The sequence below is a fragment of the Penicillium manginii genome, assembly GCF_028828005.1.
Source record: "Penicillium manginii strain IBT 31320 chromosome Unknown utg000005l:1.0-5665137.0:1.0-5668048.0, whole genome shotgun sequence".
Lineage (NCBI taxonomy): Eukaryota > Fungi > Ascomycota > Eurotiomycetes > Eurotiales > Aspergillaceae > Penicillium > Penicillium manginii.
Genome location: NW_026643106.1, coordinates 643202 through 664764, shown reverse-complemented (window position 1 = coordinate 664764; position 21563 = coordinate 643202). Strand labels below are relative to the sequence as shown.

Sequence of the window (21563 nt, the reverse complement as noted above, 5' to 3'; positions counted from 1 at the left end):
TTTGGTTTGTACCTTTGTTCTTTATTGGAGAAAAATAAAGCTTCTTATGTGACCATGAAATTAAACCACTTGAAATTAAATGACAATTTATTAAGTTCTTTTGAGGAACTAGTATCCATCATTTTGTACATGAAAACTACAATATACAGCCGTGGCAGTCGGAGTCTCAATTGCCCATTTAATTAGAACATCCAGTAATCGAACACTTCTCCGACAAGCCATTGAATCTATTTACTCCCGTGAAAAGGCACTGTTCTACTTTTCAATTGCTATCTGCAAAGACACTGGGCTTTACATGCCTTGCAGCCCCATAATAATAATCCACGTGACCACACTAAGTAAGCAGGCCCACCGGCTGCATTTTATTTTCCACCAACTTCGTCTCTCCTCAACACTCCTCCTCCCCCGACCGCAATTGCCAACCGTGGTCAACCACGAGCCAGCTCAGACAGAGTCTAGAAATGTGCTAGAAAATCTGTCCAGCTGGCCATAAAACATCACCGGTATGTGTCATGCTCTCTCTAATCTCCCAACCAGACACGAAGAAGACACAAGCCGGACCTCTGAATGATGAGACTTTGCATACGAACCGAATTTTTAGGAAGAGCCGGAAGAGGTATGGCAGCGGTACTAGAATGTTACTGTCTGTCGTCGATGCTTATAATGGTTCCGCTGAAAGGAGTTAAAACCGGCCTGCTGTCTTCATTGTGGATGGTATTTGTCGCGTGAATTGGTTTTGCTAATACGATTCCAATTAGGTCTTTAAATGTCGCGCTGAGTGAGGCTTTATCTATAATCTACCAGTGGCGGGTGTACGTCGGAAACTGCTAGTAGCTAAAAGCTCGCTGGCCTAGGGTCATGATAGACATGGTATCTAGAATCAATCGATCATATTCGAACAGATCAAGTATAATACATCCCTTGTTCGAAACTCCCAAGGATATAAAACTTTTATACGATAAACATAAATCCAAAACAAAATAAGGTCATGAAGGACCCCGACAACGCCGATTGACAATGCTCGTACCAATCAATCCCTTCGCTCTAAGCGACGCTCATGAACTGCCGCTTCTTACCCGTCCCTTGCTGTGCTTGTTGCGGTGTCCAATTTTCCTCATCGATGTAGTCCTTCGTATTGTGCTCACGGATCTGGTTGCCGATGAACTGCAGAGCAGACAGGTTGAATCCCATCTCGTCCTTTTGGCGGGACAGCACGCGGCGCAGTGCTGCGCGGATGCTGTCGAGCATCGGGCGCATGATCTTACTCGACACGATTTGACGGTGATGTGTCTTCAGCATGAAGAAGAGCACACGGCAGGTCAGGGAGACGTTCCACTCACGCTCGGCCCAGATGTTGAGGAAGGTGAAGAGGGATTCAAGTTTGGAGAAGGGTAGGACCAGTAGGGCGTCTTGTAGAGCAGCGGCCGGAATCTTCTGCACAGTGTTGAGAACATGCTGCTCAGCCGAGACGTTGTTCAGAGCGATGTAGAGTGGGTTGCGATCAGGGGGTGCGGCGTTCGGGTTGGCAGCCTTGACTCGGCGCCAGTCCTCCACAACCGCCAGATCCTCGATACCCAGATCCAGAGCTTCCATGATCTTTTCTCCGGCCATGAGGGTGCCTGTGGTCTGCTTGCTAGCGTCAACTGCTTCGGCCTTCTCGCCATCCTCTCCGTCCTCGTCTTGATCGAGAGATGCGGTGAGTGTGTTGTCGTACTGCTCCTCCATCTCCTTCTCGCGTTCTTCCTCCAGGAAGAGTGGCTCGTCGGTTTGCTGCCAAATGCGAATGCTCTTGTCGTGACTGGCACTGACAATAAAGTCACCGGAACGGCTCATGGCCAAGGCCCAGATCTCTCCGTGGTGGCCGGACAGTTTCTGGATGTTCTCGAACTTATCACCGTCCCAGTACTTGATCATTTTGTCCTTACTGGCACTGAAGAAGTTGTGTCCATTTCCATCCTTGTTGTGCGGGACGAATGCCACTGACATGACACTGTCCTCGTGGGCAAGAAGAGCCTTGTGGCAGTCACCAAAGTCCAGTCCCCACAGACGGGCGGTCTTGTCAGCCGAACAAGTCACGATCATCTTGCTATCGTAGGAGATATCCATGCTGAGAACTGGAAGCTTGTGACCGTAGAGGTTGAGGAAAAGTTTCAGAGAGTCGACGAAGAAGACCTTGACGGTGTTGTCCAGCAAAGAGACCGCGAGAAGTCGGGCATCTGGCGAGAACCGAAGGCTGAGAATATCGTCGCTGACTTTCAGAGTTCTCGTGTGCATCAGCTTGAGGCGGGGAGTAGTGCGCTTGGTACCGGGGATCTCCTCCTGAACGACCTTGAATTCCCAGAACTTGGCCGTCTTGTCGGCACTTCCACTGACCATGGACTTGCCATCGGGGTGAACGTGAAGAGACCAGACGGGGCCATCATGCGCCTTGATCGTGTCCAGCAGAGTCGAAGACGCAATGTCAAACACCTCCAGTTCGCCATTCTTGTTACCGACAACCACAATCTTATCACCAGGAAGGAAAGCGGAGCAGAGTGCGTAGCCACACTCCAGAGTCCGCAGGCAGGTCTCAGTTCGAACATTCCAGATCTTCAGGCTACCGTTTGAGGCGGAGGCAAGCATGCGGTCATCAGAGCTCAAGGCGATAGATCTAATATCTGTTCGGTGGCCGGGGATATCAACAGCCAAGTTGCGAGTGTATGCTGATTCTTCTTCATCCTTGTTTTTCTTGTTGGCTGGGACAACATTGTATGCTTCTAGCTGGTTGTTGGTTGTCGCAGCGAGTAGATTCAAACCGCTAGACTTGTTGGTCATCCAATCGAAGGAGCGGACCTTTCCACCCGTCCGAACAATGACATGAGAGACGAAAACCTCTGTGATAGGAGGCGAGGCGGAATCCTTGGCCTTCTCTTTCTCGGCGTCGGCTTCCTTCTCCTCGCCCTCACGCTGGGCTTCCTTCTCCTTTCTGCGCTTCTGCTTCCGTGCCATGCTCTTCTGGACCTCTGTTTGTGAGCGAATACGCCAAATCTCAACAGCCTTTTCCGAGCCATGGAATCCAACGTAATCCAAGCGAGGGTGGAAGGAAATGCCGATCGTGCGATCCTTGCCGTGGCGGTAGAAGGTGCCTTGGTCTGTAAGAATCCGGCGACCTTCTGCACTGACGTTTTCCTTTGAAATTTCAATCATCGCAGCCTCATCGATAGACCAGACCTTCAGCTCTCCGTCGTTTCCTGCAGTGATGCAGCCGCCCTGATCGGGCGAAAGACCCAAGCTCCAGCATTCGCCATTGGACTGCGCAATGTGTGTTTCAATACAATGCTGCGATGCCAAATCCCAAACCTTGATCAATGCGTCCTTTCCAGTGGTCAACAAGAAGCCTGCATGGTCGCTCATGCCCGAAGCGCTGAGTAGTTCGGGAGATGGGAAGAGGAAGTGGAGCGAGGTGATCTGATCGGTATGACCGCGGAGTTTGAAGAGACCAGTCTCAGAAATGAGATCCCACAGAATGATATCGGTATCTCTGGAGCCACTGGCGAGGCGTACTCCAACATTGTCGAAAGCCAACTTGGTGATGGCGGATTTGTGACCGTTGAAGGAAATGATGATCGAGCCGGTTCGAGAATCCCAGATACGGATACTGCCATCGTCGTAGCTAGAGTAGAAAAACAAGAAAGAACAGATTAGCCCAAGAAGACGCAGGGCCTTAGCGACAAGTAGGATCGGACTTACCCAACGGCGAAGATATCTTCATCGGTCTTGCTCTGTGTAACCACCGTCACTTGCGCTCTGCACGCAGAATCACGCCAGCGGCCTAGCAATTCTCCCTTCTTGACATCCCAGCAGAGAACCTCCTCACTGGCACCAACAATGGCTCGACCGGCACCGGTTTGGCGAACTGCGCCGCCAATCTGCTCATCCTTGGCCCAGATCGCATTCGAGGTCGCCGAGGCGACAAGCCCGAATGTATTCGAGTGCTCGAATTTGCTAAATTTAAAGAGTCAATAGACCGGTCAGTGTAACTGAAGTGTCAGAGCTACTCACAAGTAAGATTTCACCATCGTGGATGGATGGGAAAATTTTTGGAGAGAGCTGCTATCGATAGGAACAAAAATCATTACGGGCGGCGGCAGCAGCCAAGTTCCCCCACCGCCCATGACGATCTTCCCCCCCCCAAACTGCCAGACTGCCAGACTACCAACTTCAACATCGTCACTCTCCCCTCCCCCCCCATTGCGTGCCAATCATGCTTCTCTTGGACTATCAAAACGTTTTAATCCAATCCCTCCTAACGGAACGGTTCTCTGGGTATTATTCCCCTCCCATCGTGCATTACCATCCACCCTCCCCCGCCATAGCTGCATTGTATACACAGCCACATAGGCCCCCAGCTTACCATTTCGCCGCAGTGCTCCCCCGGCATCGATTGACCAAGTGGTCTCCGACTTTGACGGAGTCACCTTCCACCTCTCGACCCCCGAGTCTAAGACCAAGATCCTCATCTCCATCAATGTCAAGTGTTTCAAGGAGCTCGTTCAGTATGGCGCCCAAGAAGTGCTGGAGCGGGAATACGGCCCCTACATCGTGACCCCGGAGCCCGGCTATGATTTCTCAGTGCAGGTCGACCTAGAGAATCTCCCCGCCGAGGAGGAGGCCCGAGAGGAGTTGATTATGAAGCTCGCACTGTTGAAGCGCAACGCCATGGCTGCTCCCTTTGAGCGTGCGTTCGATGAGTTCACCAAACTTGCGGAAGAGGCGTCGCAATACACATCAGAGTCGGCCCCACAAGGTGTGAAGGAGGGTGGAGATGTTATGGCGATTCACTATCGTGAGGAAGAGGCTATCTATATTAAGGCTAGCTGGGATCGCGTGACAGTGATCTTTAGCACTGTTTTTCGCGAAGAGACGGACCGAATCTTCGGCAAGGTCTTCCTGCAGGTTCGTCGCAGAATGCCCTAGTTTGATTTGAATATACTGACCCCCTTTAGGAATTTGTTGACGCCCGACGCCGTGTGGTGACGCTACAAAATGCGCCCCAGGTGCTTTTCCGCAGTGACCCGCCCCTTGAGTTGGAAGGTGTTCCTGGGTTGAATAACACTGGAGAGGGCGAGATTAGCTACGTCACTTTCGGTATGGACTTAAATTTCCACCTGGGCACGGGAATATGACCTGCCTGTGTGCGATGGACAGTATCACTGACTTGGCTCCAATAGTTCTTTTCCCCCGGCACTTAACTCCTCAACGCCGATATGAGAACATCTCCCACATCCAGACCTTCCGTGATTACTTCCACTATCATATCAAGGCCTCGAAGGTAATTTAATTCCCAGTCTCTCCCCTGACTCGCCGGTGTCATTTGCTGATATTTTGTTTATAGGCGTACATCCACACCCGAATGCGCAAGCGGACAGCGGACTTCCTCCAAGGTAAACAAGACATATATACCCAACTAGAAAGAGATGTACAGGACTCTAACTTTGGTAGTTCTCAACCGTGCTCGACCCGAGAACGAAGAGCGCGAGCGCAAGACCGCCAGTGGCCGAACTTTCCGTGTGCAGAGCTAGACTCGCAATGGCTTCATGTTGATATTACCTTGAAGAGCGTTAACGAATCAGCAATTTCTTTGACCCTGCATATTGATGTGATTTCCTGTAGAACAATTTCCTTGTGTTTGTGTCTTTTTCCTGTAAAGCATGGGAAACCTCTACTATTGGTTCCTACAGTCCAGGTGAAGTGAGAAGTGTGAGATGTGAAGTGAATACTGGCCATTACCACCATTACCAACAACAACCCTTCCCCTACTCACGAGAAATCGTACCATTCTTTTTGCACGTACCTTCACCCTCATCTTCACCACCTTCACCTTCATCATAAGCATCAGCATCAGCATCATCCATACACCGTGCCGCCATCGCGGCTTCCTTCACAATGCTGCGCTTTCCTTTAGTCCCCTTCGACCCTCCCGCACTTCCTTCTTCCAATTCTCATTCTCCTCCTTCTCCTCCTCCTCCTCCTCCTCCTCCTCCCACGCAGCAACCCCGTATGATCCGGGGTTGGACTTCTCTTAAGCGGCGTCTGAGACGCAGTCCGGTCCTGTCGGAGCCCTCGAGCGAAGACACCTCACAAACCGCCCCTTCAACCATCACAAGCAACGATGACAAGATGGCGACTTGGATGAAATTCCAAGAGGACGGCTTTTCGCGTTATTCGTCATCCATCTACAGTCAAGCCGAAAGCCAAAGTCCGAATGGAAGTCCCGGGAAGCCAATGCAGCGGCCTCTCTCGCCAATTGCGCCTCTGTTCAGTTCCTCTCCCAGTGGGAAGTCCCCAGTATGTTGCTCTCTCGATCCCAAATTCCTATTAGGCCGCCATATATACTCTCGACATACAAGACTGTTGGATATCATCCTGACATGTGTTAGATGGCCCCTCCCCGTCGCCACTCGCGCCCTTACAAAGTCGGCAGTATTGGCTGGGTTATCCCATCAGACGTCTTGGCTACCTCAGGCACGGCCTCGGAGGTGCTGGGGATGGAGGGATTGAATATGCTACAAATCGAAGCTCACATGAAAGGAGCTCTCAAGATATTTGCCAAGATCTACACTTCGGCGAAGATCTTGCATGTCGCGTTTCTTGCGTACGGGGCAGAGGTGAGTAGAACGTTCATCATATCTGATCGAACTTCTTCATGTGTGCCTGCTTCACTTTCCATTAACAGAACTAACAAACCCATTCGGATCAGCTCGGGAACAGCAAATTTGGACTCTTGCATTGGATCGAACGCGCGGAAGCTAATATTCGAACCGACTCACTGTCCGATCTTATCGAAATCGTGGAGAATCTGTTTTACACCCTCTACGCGCGAATTGTCCTGGAAATGGCAGCAATGGAACTCTGCGCCAATTTCAAAACGGAACCTCGCCAATGTCTAGACCGTCGTAAATTCTACCTCCCCAATCCGGCTCACCTGTACCACATCTTTGTATCGATCAAAGACGTTCTCGACTCACCCGCCATCTGCGAGGGGCTCCACGAATCTGTCCTATGTGCATACCAGGAAATTCACCTCCGCAATGTTGCCGATCAGAATGCCGACAAAGAATACAATCTGGATGACCCGATCGGCTACCACCGATACGTGCTGGAAATAGTGAGCGATAGAAACAGCAGATTCGTCCAGAAATGGGCTACCCTGCTTCCCTTCTTCAGTGATATTCCGGCAGAGTTGATGATCGCCATTTCGGAGAATTACCTCACTGTTGAGCCCCAGGTGGAACTTCAGAGCGACGTGCCTGCCGACCAACTGCCTTTCAATGATTTGAAAACGACGCAGTACAATATGTGGGTGAAGGAGCTTACCGAGGACTACCGAGTGGCCTCTCTAGCCAGTTTAGAAGGTAGAATGTTGGGAGAATATCGCCGCGACGAAGGAAAACCGCTCTTAACATTGGCCAAGCAGCACAAGTGCATCTGCATCTCTCTCTGTCGCTGTGCTGGTGAATGTACCGTTTGTCTCGAGCTCCCCTGCCCCTGCTATGAACGACAGCTGCGGATTCTGCTGGCCCAAAACCGCAGAGGTCCCGGCGAATTCGACTTCGCAACCCGGGCGAACACCCTTGCGCGGGCTTTGTTTGAAAAACTTGCGTTCCTGAAACTGAGCATCCGCCATGATCAACTGCTGAGTCAGTTAGACGAGGTGATGGAAGGGTTCGAACTGGAGATTTTGAAGGAGCGCTCGTCAGGGTTGAGCGGTTCTTGGACTTGAAGGCTCTCTGGGTTGGAGGTTGAGGTTGAGGATTGAAGATTTCCTGACTTCTCAGAGCTCTACATGATTTTACGAGATTCACGAATTACGAGAGGGGATGATAAACTAATGTCGTTCTGATGTGACGGTGGAAAGGTAGAGGTGCGCAGTACCAAGTACTCCGTACCAATATGGTATCTCTGGTCGATCCCAGAGCACAGAGTAACCTATCCAGCCGTTGCAAATCATTGGGTCATCTGAGAGAGTGGGTACACTAGTTCATCTAGTTAATTGTGGTTCTGATAAGGCCAAGATTCCAGAATACCCTCTCGGGACGGACTTGTGTGTATGTTCTAGTAGAAAGTATGGAGTAAATCTGAGACTATGAAAGCTATGACCTAGTACTAGTACTACTAGTCTTCGCAATTTAAGGAAATGTTGGGGAACACCAGTACTCCGTACTTACTGCAGGCTCAGATGTGCGGCGTAGAGAACGGAGTCGGCCGTACATTTTTCTCATATGACACACGGTACTCCGTAGAGCAGAGAACAGTCGGCGAGACAAGCCAGTGAGAGCTTCTCCACGGCCTCACCGATACCCTTTCTTTTACTCCCCCCCCCTCAATTTTCTTGACTCGAACTCTTTCTTTCTACTTCACTCAACCATCTCTCTTCCCAATCCATCAATCCTGATGCTCCTACTCCTATTTCTACTTCGTCAGGCATGGTGACCACGACAGGCGTCCTCTCGTCACTCCCATGGACAGCCGCGAAACGATGGTTTGCAGCTCTTAAACCAACTATCACGCCAGGCCAGAACTTACGATCAACTCATCCCTATCATGCTGCTGTGTGGCCTTCATATGGAATCACTACTCCAGTTCCCGACCGCCAGGATTTGAGCCTCGCTAGTTCGCCCTTTCGATTCGAGACGGGTTACGCTCTCTGCGCTAAGCGCCCGTCTCGCCCTTTCCCCCCACCGTTTCTCTCTCCACCTTCAACTTCCTTCTCCGATCCCCTCACAACACACTCCCTCAGTCAGGACAAGCGTCTCTCCGTTCGAGGAGAGCTGGTCCGTGGTCTGAACAATGGCGACGATGCGATTATCGTTACCGAGAACTTTTTGGGTGTCGACGACGGTGTTGGCGCCTGGGCAATGAAGCCCCATGGCCATGCTGCGTAAGTTGCGCTCTCAAGATGCATATGCAAATGACCGCAGATGCTAATGATTTCCCCCTTCTACAGACTATGGTCTCGACTTCTCTTACATTTCTGGGCTCTCGAAATTGAGCGCCGAGTCACTGCCAACGCAGTCTGTCTCGATCCGATCGAGTATCTCCAATCTGCATACGAAGAAACCACTCGAGCAACCACCTCCCCGACCGAGTGGTTTGGTACAACAACTTCTGCCACGGCCCTTTTACACTCCACTCGCGAGCCGGACGGCACTCATAAACCCTTGCTTTACGTGACGAATCTCGGCGATTGCAAAATCATTGTGATCCGACCGAGCGAGCAAAAGATCATCTTCCGCACAGCAGAGCAGTGGCACTGGTTCGACTGCCCCATGCAACTAGGCACAAATAGCGTCGATACACCCCGCAAAAATGCAGTTCTATCCAAGATTGCCCTACAAGAAGACGATCTTGTTCTCGCTGTTTCGGATGGTGTCATGGATAATCTCTGGGAACACGAGGTCCTGAAAATCATTCTGGATAGTCTGAAGAAGTGGGATGAGGGTCAGATGCAGTCGGATAGTCTTTCACCGTCACCAGACCTGTGCGATGATCGTATGGTCTACGCTGCGCGAGAGCTTCTGAATGCTGCGCTGAATATTGCCCAGGATCCGTTTGCTGAAAGTCCGTTCATGGAGAAGGCCGTTGATGAGGGACTTGCTATTGAGGGAGGTAAAATGGATGATATCTCGGTTGTCCTGGCCTCTTGCAAGAAACGCGTTGGTTGAAGTAACGCCCAGCTGCGCGATTCAGCCCGTGAACATTATTGTTGCTCCGGGGATACGTGGAGCCACGCCCAGAACCCTGGACAACCCGATAGCCCTTGTGGACTGCCCCCAACGTGCGACGCCCAACCAGAGGAACCCGGTGCGATTCGGCACGGCATGGTGACCTAGCTATCGTGGCTGTTGACAACCTGTCACCCAGAGCAGAGCTAGCTCTCCACATTATCCATTAAACGGCGACCGCGAACATCGCCCCAAGTCTCTAGTCTTCTTACAGCGTAAATCGCATTTGTCCTGGCTTTCGTTCTACCCAAGTCATGCGCTCTTTCGCTGTTGGGTACTCTGTTGGGTACTTCAACGATGGCGCACGCATATCGCACATTTCTACAGGTCTTCATGGCTCTGTTAACCATACGGATTTCATATCGCCCGCCCGTTCTCCCATTTCAACTTGGGAATATGATGTTATCATCACCACATTGCTCTCGCCTTATGGATTTCCATTCTTATCTGCTTCCACGCCATTCAAGGTCGACCATGACCGTACACGACTATTACAGGCTGCACCTGTTGACGACTTATGATTTACTTTTCGGAATTTGCATGTTGGATTGCTGGTGTTGCATCCAATTCTGATATCTCGGTTGACGCCGGGTTGTTTTTAATGTCCTGCTGAGGTAGTCAAGCACAAATAATACAGACTCCATTTCCTATCCGAGTATTCGAGTTCAAGCTTACCTTGTAAACGTTGTAAATTGCATAAAAGTAGATAACAGGCTCAATACCTAGTGTTCAGTCCGGCTGCAGCTGACTGCTGTATACTTCCACCGCTTCACCACTTCCACCGCCTCCCCCGCCGCCCGGCAAATTGAAAAAGTTTTGTCCGCGCCGCAAAGTATCCTCGGACGACCTCAACACCGAATTTTCATAACCCACCATTCAAGATGAGGGCCAAACGTTCGAAGAAGTATCGCAAGCTTATGCACCAGTATGAGATGACTTTTGGCTTCCGTGAGCCTTACCAAGTGCTCGGTATGACTCCCTCCGAAGCTGCGTGCAGCGAGTATGGATGGACTTGGACTAACCAGCGCTGAATTAGTGGACTCAAACTTCGTCCATGCCATTGATCAGTTCAAGATGGAACTTCTTCCTGCCCTCGAGCGGACTCTTCAGGGAAAACCCAAGCCTTGTAAGTGCCCGGCACGAATCAATCGACTACTGCGGCCCGCAGAGACAGAAACCAAATTACCATTATCACACGCAGAATAAGCTAACACAACCTACAGTGCTGACCAAATGTTCCCTGGCCGCAATCCTGGCCGCACAGCCCATAAACCCCAAGACCAATCAGCCATACCGTCCGCGCCATCTCCCCCGCCAACAGAACTCCCACTGCGCCACTGCTCGCACAACCCGGAGTCCTCGCCCATCGACGAGGTCGACTGTCTGCTGTCACTACTGTCGCCTAACGCCGAAGTCAAGAAGAACAAAGAGCACTATATTCTCGCCACGGCAGACGCACCCGTCAAGAAGGTCGATAAGAATGATGCGCAGCGCAAGCGCAAGCGCGACGAAGAGCGCGAGGAAGAGCGAGCCCTTCGCCGCTCGCAGATGCTTCGTCTTCGCGCGCGCCAGATTCCCGGTGTTCCTATCATCTACGTGAAGCGGTCCGTCATGGTTCTGGAGCCGTTGAGCACGCGCTCCGAGACTGTTAGAGATGGGGCTGAGAAGGCCAAGTTCCGCTACGGTCTGGACGATCCTTCGCTGGAAAAGGCTGAGGAGGAAGAGACGAAGAAGAAGCGCGGTCCGAAGGTTAAAGCGCCTAACCCGCTTAGTGTGAAGAAGTCTAAGAAGAAGGAGACAGGTCCTGCTAAGGAGAAGTCTCAGAAGAAGGTTGTTGAGGATGACGATGTGCCTGAGAAGGAGGATGGAGATGATGCGGGTGCAGCTAAGCCTAAGCGGAGACGGCGGCATCATAAGAGTGGTGCTGCTTTTTCCAACGACAATGATGATGCTGCGCCATTGGCCGAGACTGGACCTGAGTCCGGCGCTATGGAGGTCGACGAATAAGTGTCAGTGTCAGTGTCACGGGCATTGTCGAAGTGGCTGTTCTTGCATATCACCCTCTCTCTTTTACACGGCATGGCGTTCGGATCAGGTATTCTTTCGAAAAGTTTAAATGGTGTATCTTCAGTTGTACACATTATATCATGATACAGTCAAGTTTATATTTGTCAATGACGCTGTCAATCGTATTCAAGTAGTACATAGAACTTGACGGTAGACATGCAGACATGGTACCTGGATAGAGGATAGCTAGGTACTAGGTACTCGTAGGTGCCCAGGTGGACAAGACATATACAACTTGAGATATCCATCATGATTGTACTAGTAGTAGGGATAACTGGCATGGTTGCCACTGGCAAGTATTTATACAATTGACCAATATCGTACATTCATCCCATATGCCCTCAAGAGAAGAGATTCATCCTAACTCCAAAACTCCAAACAAAATGCCCTTTCGCATAAAATGATGTGCTTATTGCGAAGCCGCAGGTTTCTCTGCGCTCGCACTCGCACTCGCATTCACGCCTGCGCTAGCATTGGGACCAGCACCAGCACCAGTAGAGGCAGCGGCCTGATCTTGTCCGCGCTCACGAGCCCAGATCTCCTCGATACGTGCACGCTTGTTTCGAGCGTCGTCGCGATTGCGCTTGGCTCGGTCGGATCGCTCGGCGGATAGGCACTTGTTCACGTCGCGCTTGATGTCATTGCAGTTACCAACGGCTTTGTAAAGGAATCCGCGGGCGTGACACTCGTCGAGAGCTGTCATGACTTCCTCGCAGTCTGCGTTTAGAATAGGTTAGCATTGATGTATGGCATGAGGTATCGCTGTAGCAGTGTGGGTTGTAGGAGGAACGTACTGATATTGTACGGGGTGTGAAGATGGGAATGCATGATGGCGGAGGGTCAGTCTAGAAGACTTGAATCAAAGGATCAAAGTAGATTGTGATTGTGAATTGCAGTTCAGTTCCGGTCACTCAGTAACCTTGGAATTCATCGCGGTTCCGCAGAATCCCCGGGCGGTGAAAGTATTTGGCATTCTGCCAGCCCCACTCACACCGATAAAAAAAATATCTCCGATAACTTCGAAAAAAAAGAAGTTGGAGAACATTGAACTTTTGGCTGCGTCATTCACAATGTCTTCGATGATCACAACTACGGCCTGGGTGCGGCGAGGTGTCGCGGCCCAGTTTCCTACCAAGTATGAGATTGATGAGGAGGAGATGAGCCGCATTTCCAAGCTGGCCCGCATGCAGCTTGAGGAAGCGAAGGAGGGGCTGAGCGCTGCCCAAGATGAGGCTATGGATGAGGACGATAAGGAGGAGGAGAGCACTGAAGATGCGGGTGAGAAGAAGGAAAGCACTTCTGGTGCTGGTTCTGGTTCTGCGCCCAAGAGTACCGAGTGAGTCTTCTGAACCATTGGAAATAAAAGCGACATGCGCTAATTGCAGATGGCAGGGATGATGATGTTCTCAAGGAGTTCAATCTCGACACTTACGACGATGACGAGATCGATGACGATGGCGAGAGAGCCACCATGTTCGGCAATGTCCAAAATCTGGCCTACCACCAGCCTAACGAGGAGGATCCGTACCTTGTGATCCCCGACGATGAAGACAAGAACGAAGAGCGCGAGGAGCTGCAGATTATGCCGCATGATAACTTGCTTCTGGCCGGTAAGGTCGAAGATGAGGTTGCACACTTGGAGGTCTACGTCTACGAGGACCGAGCCGATAACCTTTATGTTCACCACGATATTATGCTGCCCGGCATTCCCCTCTGCTTGGAGTGGCTCGACGTCCCCGTCGGCGGCAAGGCCAACGAGGAGCGTACATCAGGCAACTTCGTCGCCGTCGGAACCATGGAGCCCGATATTGAGATCTGGGACCTGGATGTTGTCGACAGCATGTACCCCAATGCCATCCTGGGACAGGGTGGCCAAGACAAGGGCGATGGCCCGCCTAAGAAGTCGAAGAAGAAGAGCAAGGCCAACGACGAGTACCACATTGACTCTGTTCTGTCTCTTGCCGCCAACCGCGGCCACCGCAACTTGCTGGCCTCTGCCTCTGCGGATCGCACCGTTAAGCTCTGGGATCTCAACACCACCACCTGCGCCAAGTCCTACTCTCACCACACCGACAAGGTCTGCTCGCTGGACTGGCACCCTAGGGAATCCACCATTCTCCTGAGCGGTTCCTACGACCGCACCATTGTCGCAGCCGATATGCGTGCGCCGGACTCCAAGGCCCGATGGGGCGTCGACTCCGACGTTGAGAACGTCCGCTGGGACCCGCACGATCCCAACTACTTCTACGTCACCACCGACGGCGGTATGGTATACCGCTACGATGTTCGCAACGTCCCCGCTAGCCCGGCCGAGTCCAAGCCCGTATGGACCCTGCAAGCGCACGACTCCTCTGTCTCCTCCTTCGACATCAACCGCACTATCCCCGGCTTCCTGGTAACCGGATCCACCGATAAGGAAGTGAAGCTGTGGAACGTCGAGAACGATAAGCCCTCTCTCGTCGTTACGCGCAAGCTGGACGTTGGAAAGGTCTTCTCGACCGCTTTTGCTCCGGACCCGGAGGTTTCCTTCCGTCTGGCTGTGGCCGGTAGCAAGGGTACTGTGCAGATTTGGGACGCTTCTACGAACGGCCCTGTGCGCCGAACCTTTGCTCCGCGCATGCCTGATCTGGAGGGCGATGTGCCTGAGCGTATTCTTGGCGTTAATGATGATGACGATGAGGAGTCGGATGATGAGGGTCCGGGTGAGGGTGCTCAGAACCCTCAGGCTGGTGGGCCTGATGGGTGGGAGTCTATGGATGAGGATTAAATCGTTGGTATATATGCCGATTCTCATGCCGGTGCTCATACCGATGCCGATACCGATACCGATACCCGTTGAGTCATGACTTGATGTACGAAAAAAATAGATCTCATTTCATTCATTATTGTTGCTGTCTCGTTGAGAAACCTGAAGCTTCGGTCCATCGTAAACTGTAGCTTGTAGTAAATTTAGTACAAGAACTGTGAATAGCAACTTGAATGTTATATTGAAAGGTTGCAAGTATAATCCAAATCTAATAGAAATATAACCCAAACACCGCTCATGATAAAAGGAACGACAAATCAACAAATTAACCACATAGTTGTGAAATCTATGCCTCCAGGGCATGGACATGAGTCGTCAAATCCAACAAACGGTTCGAGTATCCCCACTCGTTATCGTACCAGGCCATAATCTTGAAGAACTGCGGGTTCAGTTCAGAGCAGGCGGGCACGTCGATGATGGCACTGTATGGTGACCCGTTGTAGTCTTGGCTGACGAGTTCTTCGTCTGTTACGCGGAGGACACCGGCCATGGTCGTCTTTGAGGCGAGACGGAATGCACTGATAATTTCTTGGAGGGAGGTGGGCTTTGTGGTGCTGATTGTGAGGTCGATCATGGATACGTTGGGACTGAAGGGAATTGGTTAGCTAGTTGTTTCAAGGGAAAAAAAAGGACTCATGTAGATGCAGACTTACGTAGGAACACGGATGGATACACCGGTGACTTTGCCCTTGAGAGCGGGCAGGACGGAGGCAACGGCTTTGGCGGCGCCAGTGGTAGTGGGAATGATGTTATTGAAAACACCTCGTCCTAAAGAATGAATATGTGAGGAGAGTTTCAAGGGCCATTAATGAGCTGTTGTCTTACCCAGACGACGGTTCTTCTTGCTGTACCCATCCAGAACCTGCTGAGATCGGGTGGCCGCATGAATAGTAGTGAGGAATCCCTGAGTAACTCCAAAAGTCTCGTCAAGAACCTTCAGGACGGGAGTCACGCAGTTGGTGGTGCAGCTGGCGTTCGACACGACACGGCAGTCTTCGGTGGCTGTATAAGAGTCCGAGTTCACGCCGTAGACGAAAGTAGGAGAATCCGAGCTAGGGGCAGAGATGAGAACACGCTTTGCTTGACCATAGTTAATGTGGTCCATAGCGAGGTCTCGCTTTGTGAATTTGCCAGTGCATTCGAGGACATAATCGACGCCCAGTGTAGCCCAGTTGAGTTGCTTCAAGTCACGTTCGGAGGTAAGGGCGATTCGCTTGCCATCGATGGTGATGAGGCTGTCCGAATGAGCCTGGATATCGGTACGCTCATCGAGATCACCCATTGAAGAGTCATAGCGAATGAGGTAGATCAAATCTTCGACGGTGACACAGGTGTGGTTGATAGCGACGACGTCAATATCGGAGCGGACTAGAGCTGCACGGAGGACATTCCGGCCTATATTATCATTATTATTATTAGCATATTAGACAAATCGATACTTCCTTCAGGGGCAGGGCAGCCATTGTACTAACCGATACGACCGAAGCCATTGATACCGACCTTGCAGGCCGATGGAAGGACTGTAGGACCAGTAGGAACGTCGTTGATCGAGGGCGCCATATCGACAAGGTCTATGTGGGGAATCTTTGGAAAAAGAAGTAATGATAAGAAATGATGAGAGTCAAGATTCTTTGCAATAGTCTATAGTAAAAGTTCCAAGAACCAAAGGGGTTTCCATATGGGAATATGATCTATAAGTATCAGCCGGCGCAGACATCTTTTCCGTGATTTCGATCCATCTCTTACAAGAATCCGAAATGACCCGCGGCTACACGGTTACTATATCGGCTTGCAACAAGTCCGGCCAGGAATTGGGCCCAGCTTCATGATCCTGATCCCATAGAGTATCAAGCCTGCCCCCGTCAGTAGTCCATCGGCGGATCCAGCCATCGGATATCCGGGCAGAAGGGGCCATTGAATGACCAATGACGGCGTCTGTTGTCGCCGAAAGTCCCGTTCTCACCTCCCGATCAAAGCGGAGATGGCCACCTCCGGCCTATCGCGGTGACGCAAAGGCCTCGTGTGTCGCAACAGGTAGGTTCCGTTAGGGACTGGTGGTCTACTCCGGGGTAAGAAGTACCGATAAACGGAGTGAACCATGAGTGGTTTCTGTTCCTGTTTCTGGTGGGCTGTGGCTAGTCTCAAGTAGGCTTGAAGCACACCTCCATGCAATTGGCTTTTGGCCCCGAGCGTTCGAGCCGCGTTACATAAAGGTTCTCCATAGACACGGCTTGCAATATGGCAGGATTGGAGGGTTCTGGCCGGGGGGGGTGTCGATGGGGTCGATGGAGTTGACGGGGTTGACCTTTCTGAGGGTTGTGATTTGCGGGTGAAATTTACTCCCGGCATCTTTTTTCTTTTTTCCTCCGCATCGGCATTCCGATGTGGTGTTCTGTCGCCGAGGCCCTGCCAAGAGTCCGGTTTCGCCGAACTTCATGTTTTTTTTTTTGGTGAGATATTTAAATCTCCATTGATAATTCTTATTTTAGTGTTGGGTATCAATATACCAGTGCCCAGTGAGGTCAATTCCCTTTGGAAAGGTCGTCTGCGATGAGTTTGCGCTAGTCGAGTGTGAGGTTTTGGGGAGATTCCTTGGGAAAAAGAATATCACTTATAACCTATTTAGATCTAGTCACCGTTGATTCAAACTTGGAACTTACAAGGATACTTTTCGCCTAATCAATAGTTAGTAGACGGAAATAGCCCGTGATGGGGCGAGCTACGGGAGTTTTTGGGAATTGGTGAAGAAATTTCTATCTTATTATGTATGCTTTTCATCTCAAGAGCCACTTCGGAATCTACCTTTTCTCTCAAAGCGGGCGAATTCGGGAATTTCAGATTAAAAATAACTCAAAAAGTTCAAGTTCTGCAATTGAGCAAGTTGCCCACTCGAAATTTGTCTAAATGTTCTAGCTTAATCCACAGACAATTTATATGACAAGAGAAACAAATCAAGCATTTTCCCTCCTTTCCTCGAAACATCCATCATCCTTCTCCTTGTTGGCTGCGACAAACTCTGCCGTAGTCACCTCTCCCTGGGGAAGGTGTCGTGCCATGGACACAATCTGCCACGGGGACTCTGCATCTCGGAAGACATGGTTCAGGAGCTCCAGGTTTCGGTTCATCGTCTCTGGGTAGAAGAAGTACACCAGAACGGGAATGCATGCCGATAGAATGGCATACATGATATAGTATTTATATCCAATAGTGTCAATGGCGACGGGGGTGATCATCACAACGACAAAGTTCCAGAGCCAGTGGTTGGCAGTTGAGATGGAAGCCATGGCAACGCGAAGGCGAACAGGCGCGACCTCCGTGCAGTATAGGAAATTGCCTCCGAGGAAACCAATCGGATAGAAGCAGTTGAACATGAAAATAAAGACAGCTGATGCAATTGAGGCCGACTTGTTCTCAGATCCAAAGCTGGTGGTGATCGCCATTGCAGCCATGCAGACAGCCATACCAGCTCCACTGATCATGAACAATGCACGTCGACCAAGTCGATCTACCGCGAAGAAAGCGATGAAACAGCACAGACATTTCCAGGTCAAGGCAGATGCTGCGAGAATACTAGAAAGACTTGAGCTCATGCCTAGATTTTCCTTGAAGATGGTCGAGGCATAAACTGAAATAAGGTTACCGCCACACATCTGCTGGAAGAACTGCAGGACAATGCAGAGTCCGAATCGATATAGAAGGCGCTCGTCGTCATCCTTGGAGAACATTTCTCGAATTGCGCTTTTAGATTTCGCAGTGGCTTCAAGAGACAATTCGATACCGGCGATCTCAGATAAAACCATCGCGTCTTCGGGAGTTGTGCCCTTGTAAGCAGCGAGGTTGCTAGTTGCTTCTTCGATGCGGTTAACTCGAACCAACCAACGGGGCGATTCCGGAAGAAAGAAGACCGAGATTAGGATGACGAGAGATGGGAAGAAAGACACAGCGAGTGGTCCTCGCCATTGGCCAGTATTGCCCCCGGGGAGATGAGTGAAAGCGAAATCGATCCAATTGCAGAGAGAATATCCCAGACACATGAAAATACCATCCATGATAACATGTTGTCCTCGGTTCTTGGCGGAGGAGCATTCAGATTGCCATACGGGGACCGCAACACTGAATTGACCAACGCCCATACCCAGTATGATGCGTCCAATGGAGAACTGAACCACAGTATAGGCCGAGACTTGAAGCAGTTGGCCGATGACGCTCAAAATAGCTCCAATAAAGATAGTTTTGCGACGACCAATCCTCTCAGAGATTAAAGTGCAAGAAAGTGCGCCAATAAGGGCGCCAATCTGAAATGCCGCGATGACAGCACCCTTGCTCGTGGAATGGGTTGACTTCAAGGCTCCCGATGTGTTGACGGTGTCCAATTCGGGGAACAAATGAACCCAGCTTTGGAGTGTTGCAAGTGGGCCGACTCCAGCCTGATTATAGCCAAAGATGAAAAAGGCAGGGGCGACAATGAGAACGATTTGCGCTATGCTCAAATTCTTTCCGGTCAGGCCTTTCGTTGACATAATGATAGATTTAGAGCCCAGCTCCAATATGTGTATATACAAAAGATGATGAAATGTAAAGATAAAGGGACGAAGAAAATAGGGAGAGAAAGCTCTAAGGAATTTATTCTGAGGCGAGGGAGTGCTACTAGTTATAGGATGACAGGAGAAATCATGCTATGCCTAGAATGTCAAGCTTCGAATCCTGTCGGTAATTTAGCTTGGCCTGGGGTCCCCGGAAGTCTACGTAAAACTGGGGCAACGGACGAAAACATCCCCGCAAATGTGGGGAGGAGAGAAGATTTTATTGGAAAGTGCAATTGTCTCGTTGAAAGCAGACAGTCTGACTGGTCTCTAGCTCCCTATACTGGGGGGGCGAGGTGGTCCACTTCGTCGGAGGATGGCATGTCCGGCTGTTGGTATCCCAACGTCACTGCCAGTGAGATGATGCCATTATCCGAAGGACACCTGGGCAGTCTCGCCTGATTTCATATGACAGTTATGCCTTAAATATGTTTTGCTATCTCATTCAGTGTCGTATGATGCCATTTACTTGTCAATCGTGAAGATAATTGTTAAATGAGTACGCTACGTGAAAATGCCATCGGTCTAAGATCTGCCGGATGGGTTAGCCACCCCAATTTTACTAGGTCACTGGCTTGACTTCTACCTGCTAGTACTACTAGTAAATACTAGTGAGGTAGATCACTGAGTTCTCTATTACCTAGGTAGTACCTAGATATGCTAACAAGCGGTATTTTATCCAATCGTAATCTATTCAATGCATATATACTAATCATAACACAATTTCACATCATTTTAAATCATCCAAATCTCTACTTGGAGCCCAACTTCTTGATCTCAGCAACAACAGCATCAGTGACCTCCTTGGTGTTGGCATTGCCACCGAGATCGCGGGTAAGAACACCCTGCTCGCAAACGTTCTCGACACAATCGAGCAGCTGCTTGGAGGCCTCCTCCTCGCCGAGCCAAGCAAGCATCTCCGCGGCGGTCCAGAAAGTGGCGACAGGGTTGGAGATACCCATACCGGTAATGTCAAAAGCAGAGCCGTGAATGGGCTCGAACATGCTGGGGTACTGGCGGGTAGGGTCCAGGTTGGAGGTGGGTGCAATACCAATGGAGCCAGCAAGAGCAGCGGCAAGATCGGACAGGATGTCGGCGTGCTAGTGATTTATCAGTAAGTTGAGTTTCGCAGAAGTGATCCAACATTTGGATCAAAACTTACCAGGTTAGTGGCGACAATAGTGTCCAGGCTCTTGGGGTTCAGAACCATGCGAGTGGTCATAGCATCGACCAGCATCTTGTCAACAGTGACATCGGGGAAGTCAGCAGCGACCTCCTTGGCAACCTCATCCCAGAGGACCATTCCGTTGCGCTGAGCGTTGCTCTTGGTGACAACAGTCAGAAGCTTGCGAGGGCGCTTCTGGGCAGTCTCGAAGGCAAAGCGGATAGTACGCTCAACACCGTGGCGCGAGAAGATGGAAACCTCAGTGGCAACCTCCCAAGGCTTGCCGGTGTGAGAGCGACCACCCTGGCCGGCATACTCGCCCTCACTGTTCTCACGGATGATAACCCAGTCCAGATCACCGATGTTGCAGTTGCGCAGAGGAGACTCAGTGCCGCGGAAGACACGGGTGGGGCGCACGTTGGCGTATTGTTGGAAAGGCTGGCAGATAGCAAGACGAAGACCCCAGAGAGAGATGTGATCGGGAACATCTGAATAAAATGTTAGAAACAGTGGAGCGCATTTTCTTTTGCTGTATATTGTCACATACCAGGAGCGCCAACAGCGCCGAAGAAGATAGCATCGTGCTTCTTCAGCTCCTCAAGACCTCCGTCCGGAATGTACTTTCCGGTCTTCTTGTAGGTCTCGGAGCTCCAGTCATAGTTCTTGAACTCGAGCTTGAAGGTCTTCAGAGTATCGGTCAAGGCGTTCAGAGCAGTGATACCAGCTTCGATGACCTCAGGGCCAATGCCATCAGCGGGGATGGAGGCGATGCTGTAGGTCTTTGCGAGAGCTGCGGGAGACATGTTGGTTGATTTGAGAGTTGTTGGGTTCAAAATGGAGGAGGTGATCTGGTTTTTTAAAGAGAATTATGATTGTCAGAGGGGCAATGATCTCGTGCATGCGGGGACTTTTTAAGGTCGTTTCCAGTGACGGCGAATCGCCCTGCTTTTCGGTCAGTATGGAGATCCAATACTCTTGCCCCCCACATTGCAGTGTGTTTCTGGCCAATGAAGGTTTGGAGGCAAGTCGACGGAGGTTTTCATGTCCGGATTAGAGGTATTTACTTGCTGAAGTCTGGCGGGGTTTCCAATGTCCGGTGGGCTTCTCGGAGAAAGACATGTCCGTTGGAGATGGTTCAGCCAGAACTTTGAAGAGCATGGTTCGATGAGCAAGATGTA

General features: G+C 50.7%; 11 protein-coding genes across 11 annotated transcripts; 6 read left to right on the top strand and 5 right to left on the bottom strand.

Moving 5' to 3' along the window:
• Window positions 1–1044: 1044 nt before the first annotated feature.
• N7533_006619 (snoRNA-binding rRNA-processing protein DIP2) lies at window positions 1045–4058 on the bottom strand (the record flags this gene model as incomplete). Its single annotated transcript, XM_057103269.1, has 3 exons — window positions 1045–3652; window positions 3730–3984; window positions 4042–4058. 3 exons carry the CDS (start codon window positions 4056–4058, stop codon window positions 1045–1047), a joined length of 2880 nt encoding a protein of 959 aa, XP_056958226.1.
• Window positions 4059–4152: 94 nt separating this feature from the next.
• Window positions 4153–5561, top strand: N7533_006618 (actin-related protein 2/3 complex subunit 2; the record flags this gene model as incomplete). Its single annotated transcript, XM_057103268.1, has 6 exons — window positions 4153–4305; window positions 4381–4935; window positions 4986–5127; window positions 5211–5311; window positions 5375–5423; window positions 5482–5561. The coding sequence occupies 6 exons, from the start codon at window positions 4153–4155 to the stop codon at window positions 5559–5561; spliced, it is 1080 nt and encodes a 359-aa protein (XP_056958225.1).
• Window positions 5562–5925: 364 nt separating this feature from the next.
• On the top strand, window positions 5926–7762 carry N7533_006617 (uncharacterized protein; the record flags this gene model as incomplete). The annotated part of the gene is made up of 3 exons (XM_057103267.1): window positions 5926–6327; window positions 6420–6647; window positions 6740–7762. 3 exons carry the CDS (start codon window positions 5926–5928, stop codon window positions 7760–7762), a joined length of 1653 nt encoding a protein of 550 aa, XP_056958224.1.
• A 703-nt stretch (window positions 7763–8465) lies between these two features.
• Window positions 8466–9704, top strand: N7533_006616 (uncharacterized protein; the record flags this gene model as incomplete). The annotated part of the gene is made up of 2 exons (XM_057103266.1): window positions 8466–8920; window positions 8987–9704. The coding sequence occupies 2 exons, from the start codon at window positions 8466–8468 to the stop codon at window positions 9702–9704; spliced, it is 1173 nt and encodes a 390-aa protein (XP_056958223.1).
• A 314-nt stretch (window positions 9705–10018) lies between these two features.
• N7533_006615 (uncharacterized protein) lies at window positions 10019–10285 on the top strand (the record flags this gene model as incomplete). The annotated part of the gene is made up of 1 exon (XM_057103265.1): window positions 10019–10285. One exon carries the CDS (start codon window positions 10019–10021, stop codon window positions 10283–10285), a length of 267 nt encoding a protein of 88 aa, XP_056958222.1.
• Window positions 10286–10645: 360 nt separating this feature from the next.
• On the top strand, window positions 10646–11771 carry N7533_006614 (rRNA-binding ribosome biosynthesis protein UTP23; the record flags this gene model as incomplete). The annotated part of the gene is made up of 3 exons (XM_057103264.1): window positions 10646–10733; window positions 10801–10890; window positions 10972–11771. The coding sequence occupies 3 exons, from the start codon at window positions 10646–10648 to the stop codon at window positions 11769–11771; spliced, it is 978 nt and encodes a 325-aa protein (XP_056958221.1).
• Window positions 11772–12240: 469 nt separating this feature from the next.
• N7533_006613 (COX assembly mitochondrial protein) lies at window positions 12241–12659 on the bottom strand (the record flags this gene model as incomplete). Its single annotated transcript, XM_057103263.1, has 2 exons — window positions 12241–12548; window positions 12626–12659. The coding sequence occupies 2 exons, from the start codon at window positions 12657–12659 to the stop codon at window positions 12241–12243; spliced, it is 342 nt and encodes a 113-aa protein (XP_056958220.1).
• A 242-nt stretch (window positions 12660–12901) lies between these two features.
• Window positions 12902–14598, top strand: N7533_006612 (rRNA-processing protein PWP1; the record flags this gene model as incomplete). Its single annotated transcript, XM_057103262.1, has 2 exons — window positions 12902–13167; window positions 13224–14598. 2 exons carry the CDS (start codon window positions 12902–12904, stop codon window positions 14596–14598), a joined length of 1641 nt encoding a protein of 546 aa, XP_056958219.1.
• A 325-nt stretch (window positions 14599–14923) lies between these two features.
• On the bottom strand, window positions 14924–16197 carry N7533_006611 (type I glyceraldehyde-3-phosphate dehydrogenase; the record flags this gene model as incomplete). Its single annotated transcript, XM_057103261.1, has 4 exons — window positions 14924–15224; window positions 15291–15405; window positions 15463–16032; window positions 16110–16197. 4 exons carry the CDS (start codon window positions 16195–16197, stop codon window positions 14924–14926), a joined length of 1074 nt encoding a protein of 357 aa, XP_056958218.1.
• A 1391-nt stretch (window positions 16198–17588) lies between these two features.
• N7533_006610 (sugar porter family MFS transporter) lies at window positions 17589–19157 on the bottom strand (the record flags this gene model as incomplete). The annotated part of the gene is made up of 1 exon (XM_057103260.1): window positions 17589–19157. The coding sequence occupies one exon, from the start codon at window positions 19155–19157 to the stop codon at window positions 17589–17591; it is 1569 nt and encodes a 522-aa protein (XP_056958217.1).
• Window positions 19158–19972: 815 nt separating this feature from the next.
• On the bottom strand, window positions 19973–21188 carry N7533_006609 (putative tartrate dehydrogenase; the record flags this gene model as incomplete). The annotated part of the gene is made up of 3 exons (XM_057103259.1): window positions 19973–20320; window positions 20383–20873; window positions 20933–21188. 3 exons carry the CDS (start codon window positions 21186–21188, stop codon window positions 19973–19975), a joined length of 1095 nt encoding a protein of 364 aa, XP_056958216.1.
• Between the last annotated feature and the right edge of the window lie 375 nt (window positions 21189–21563).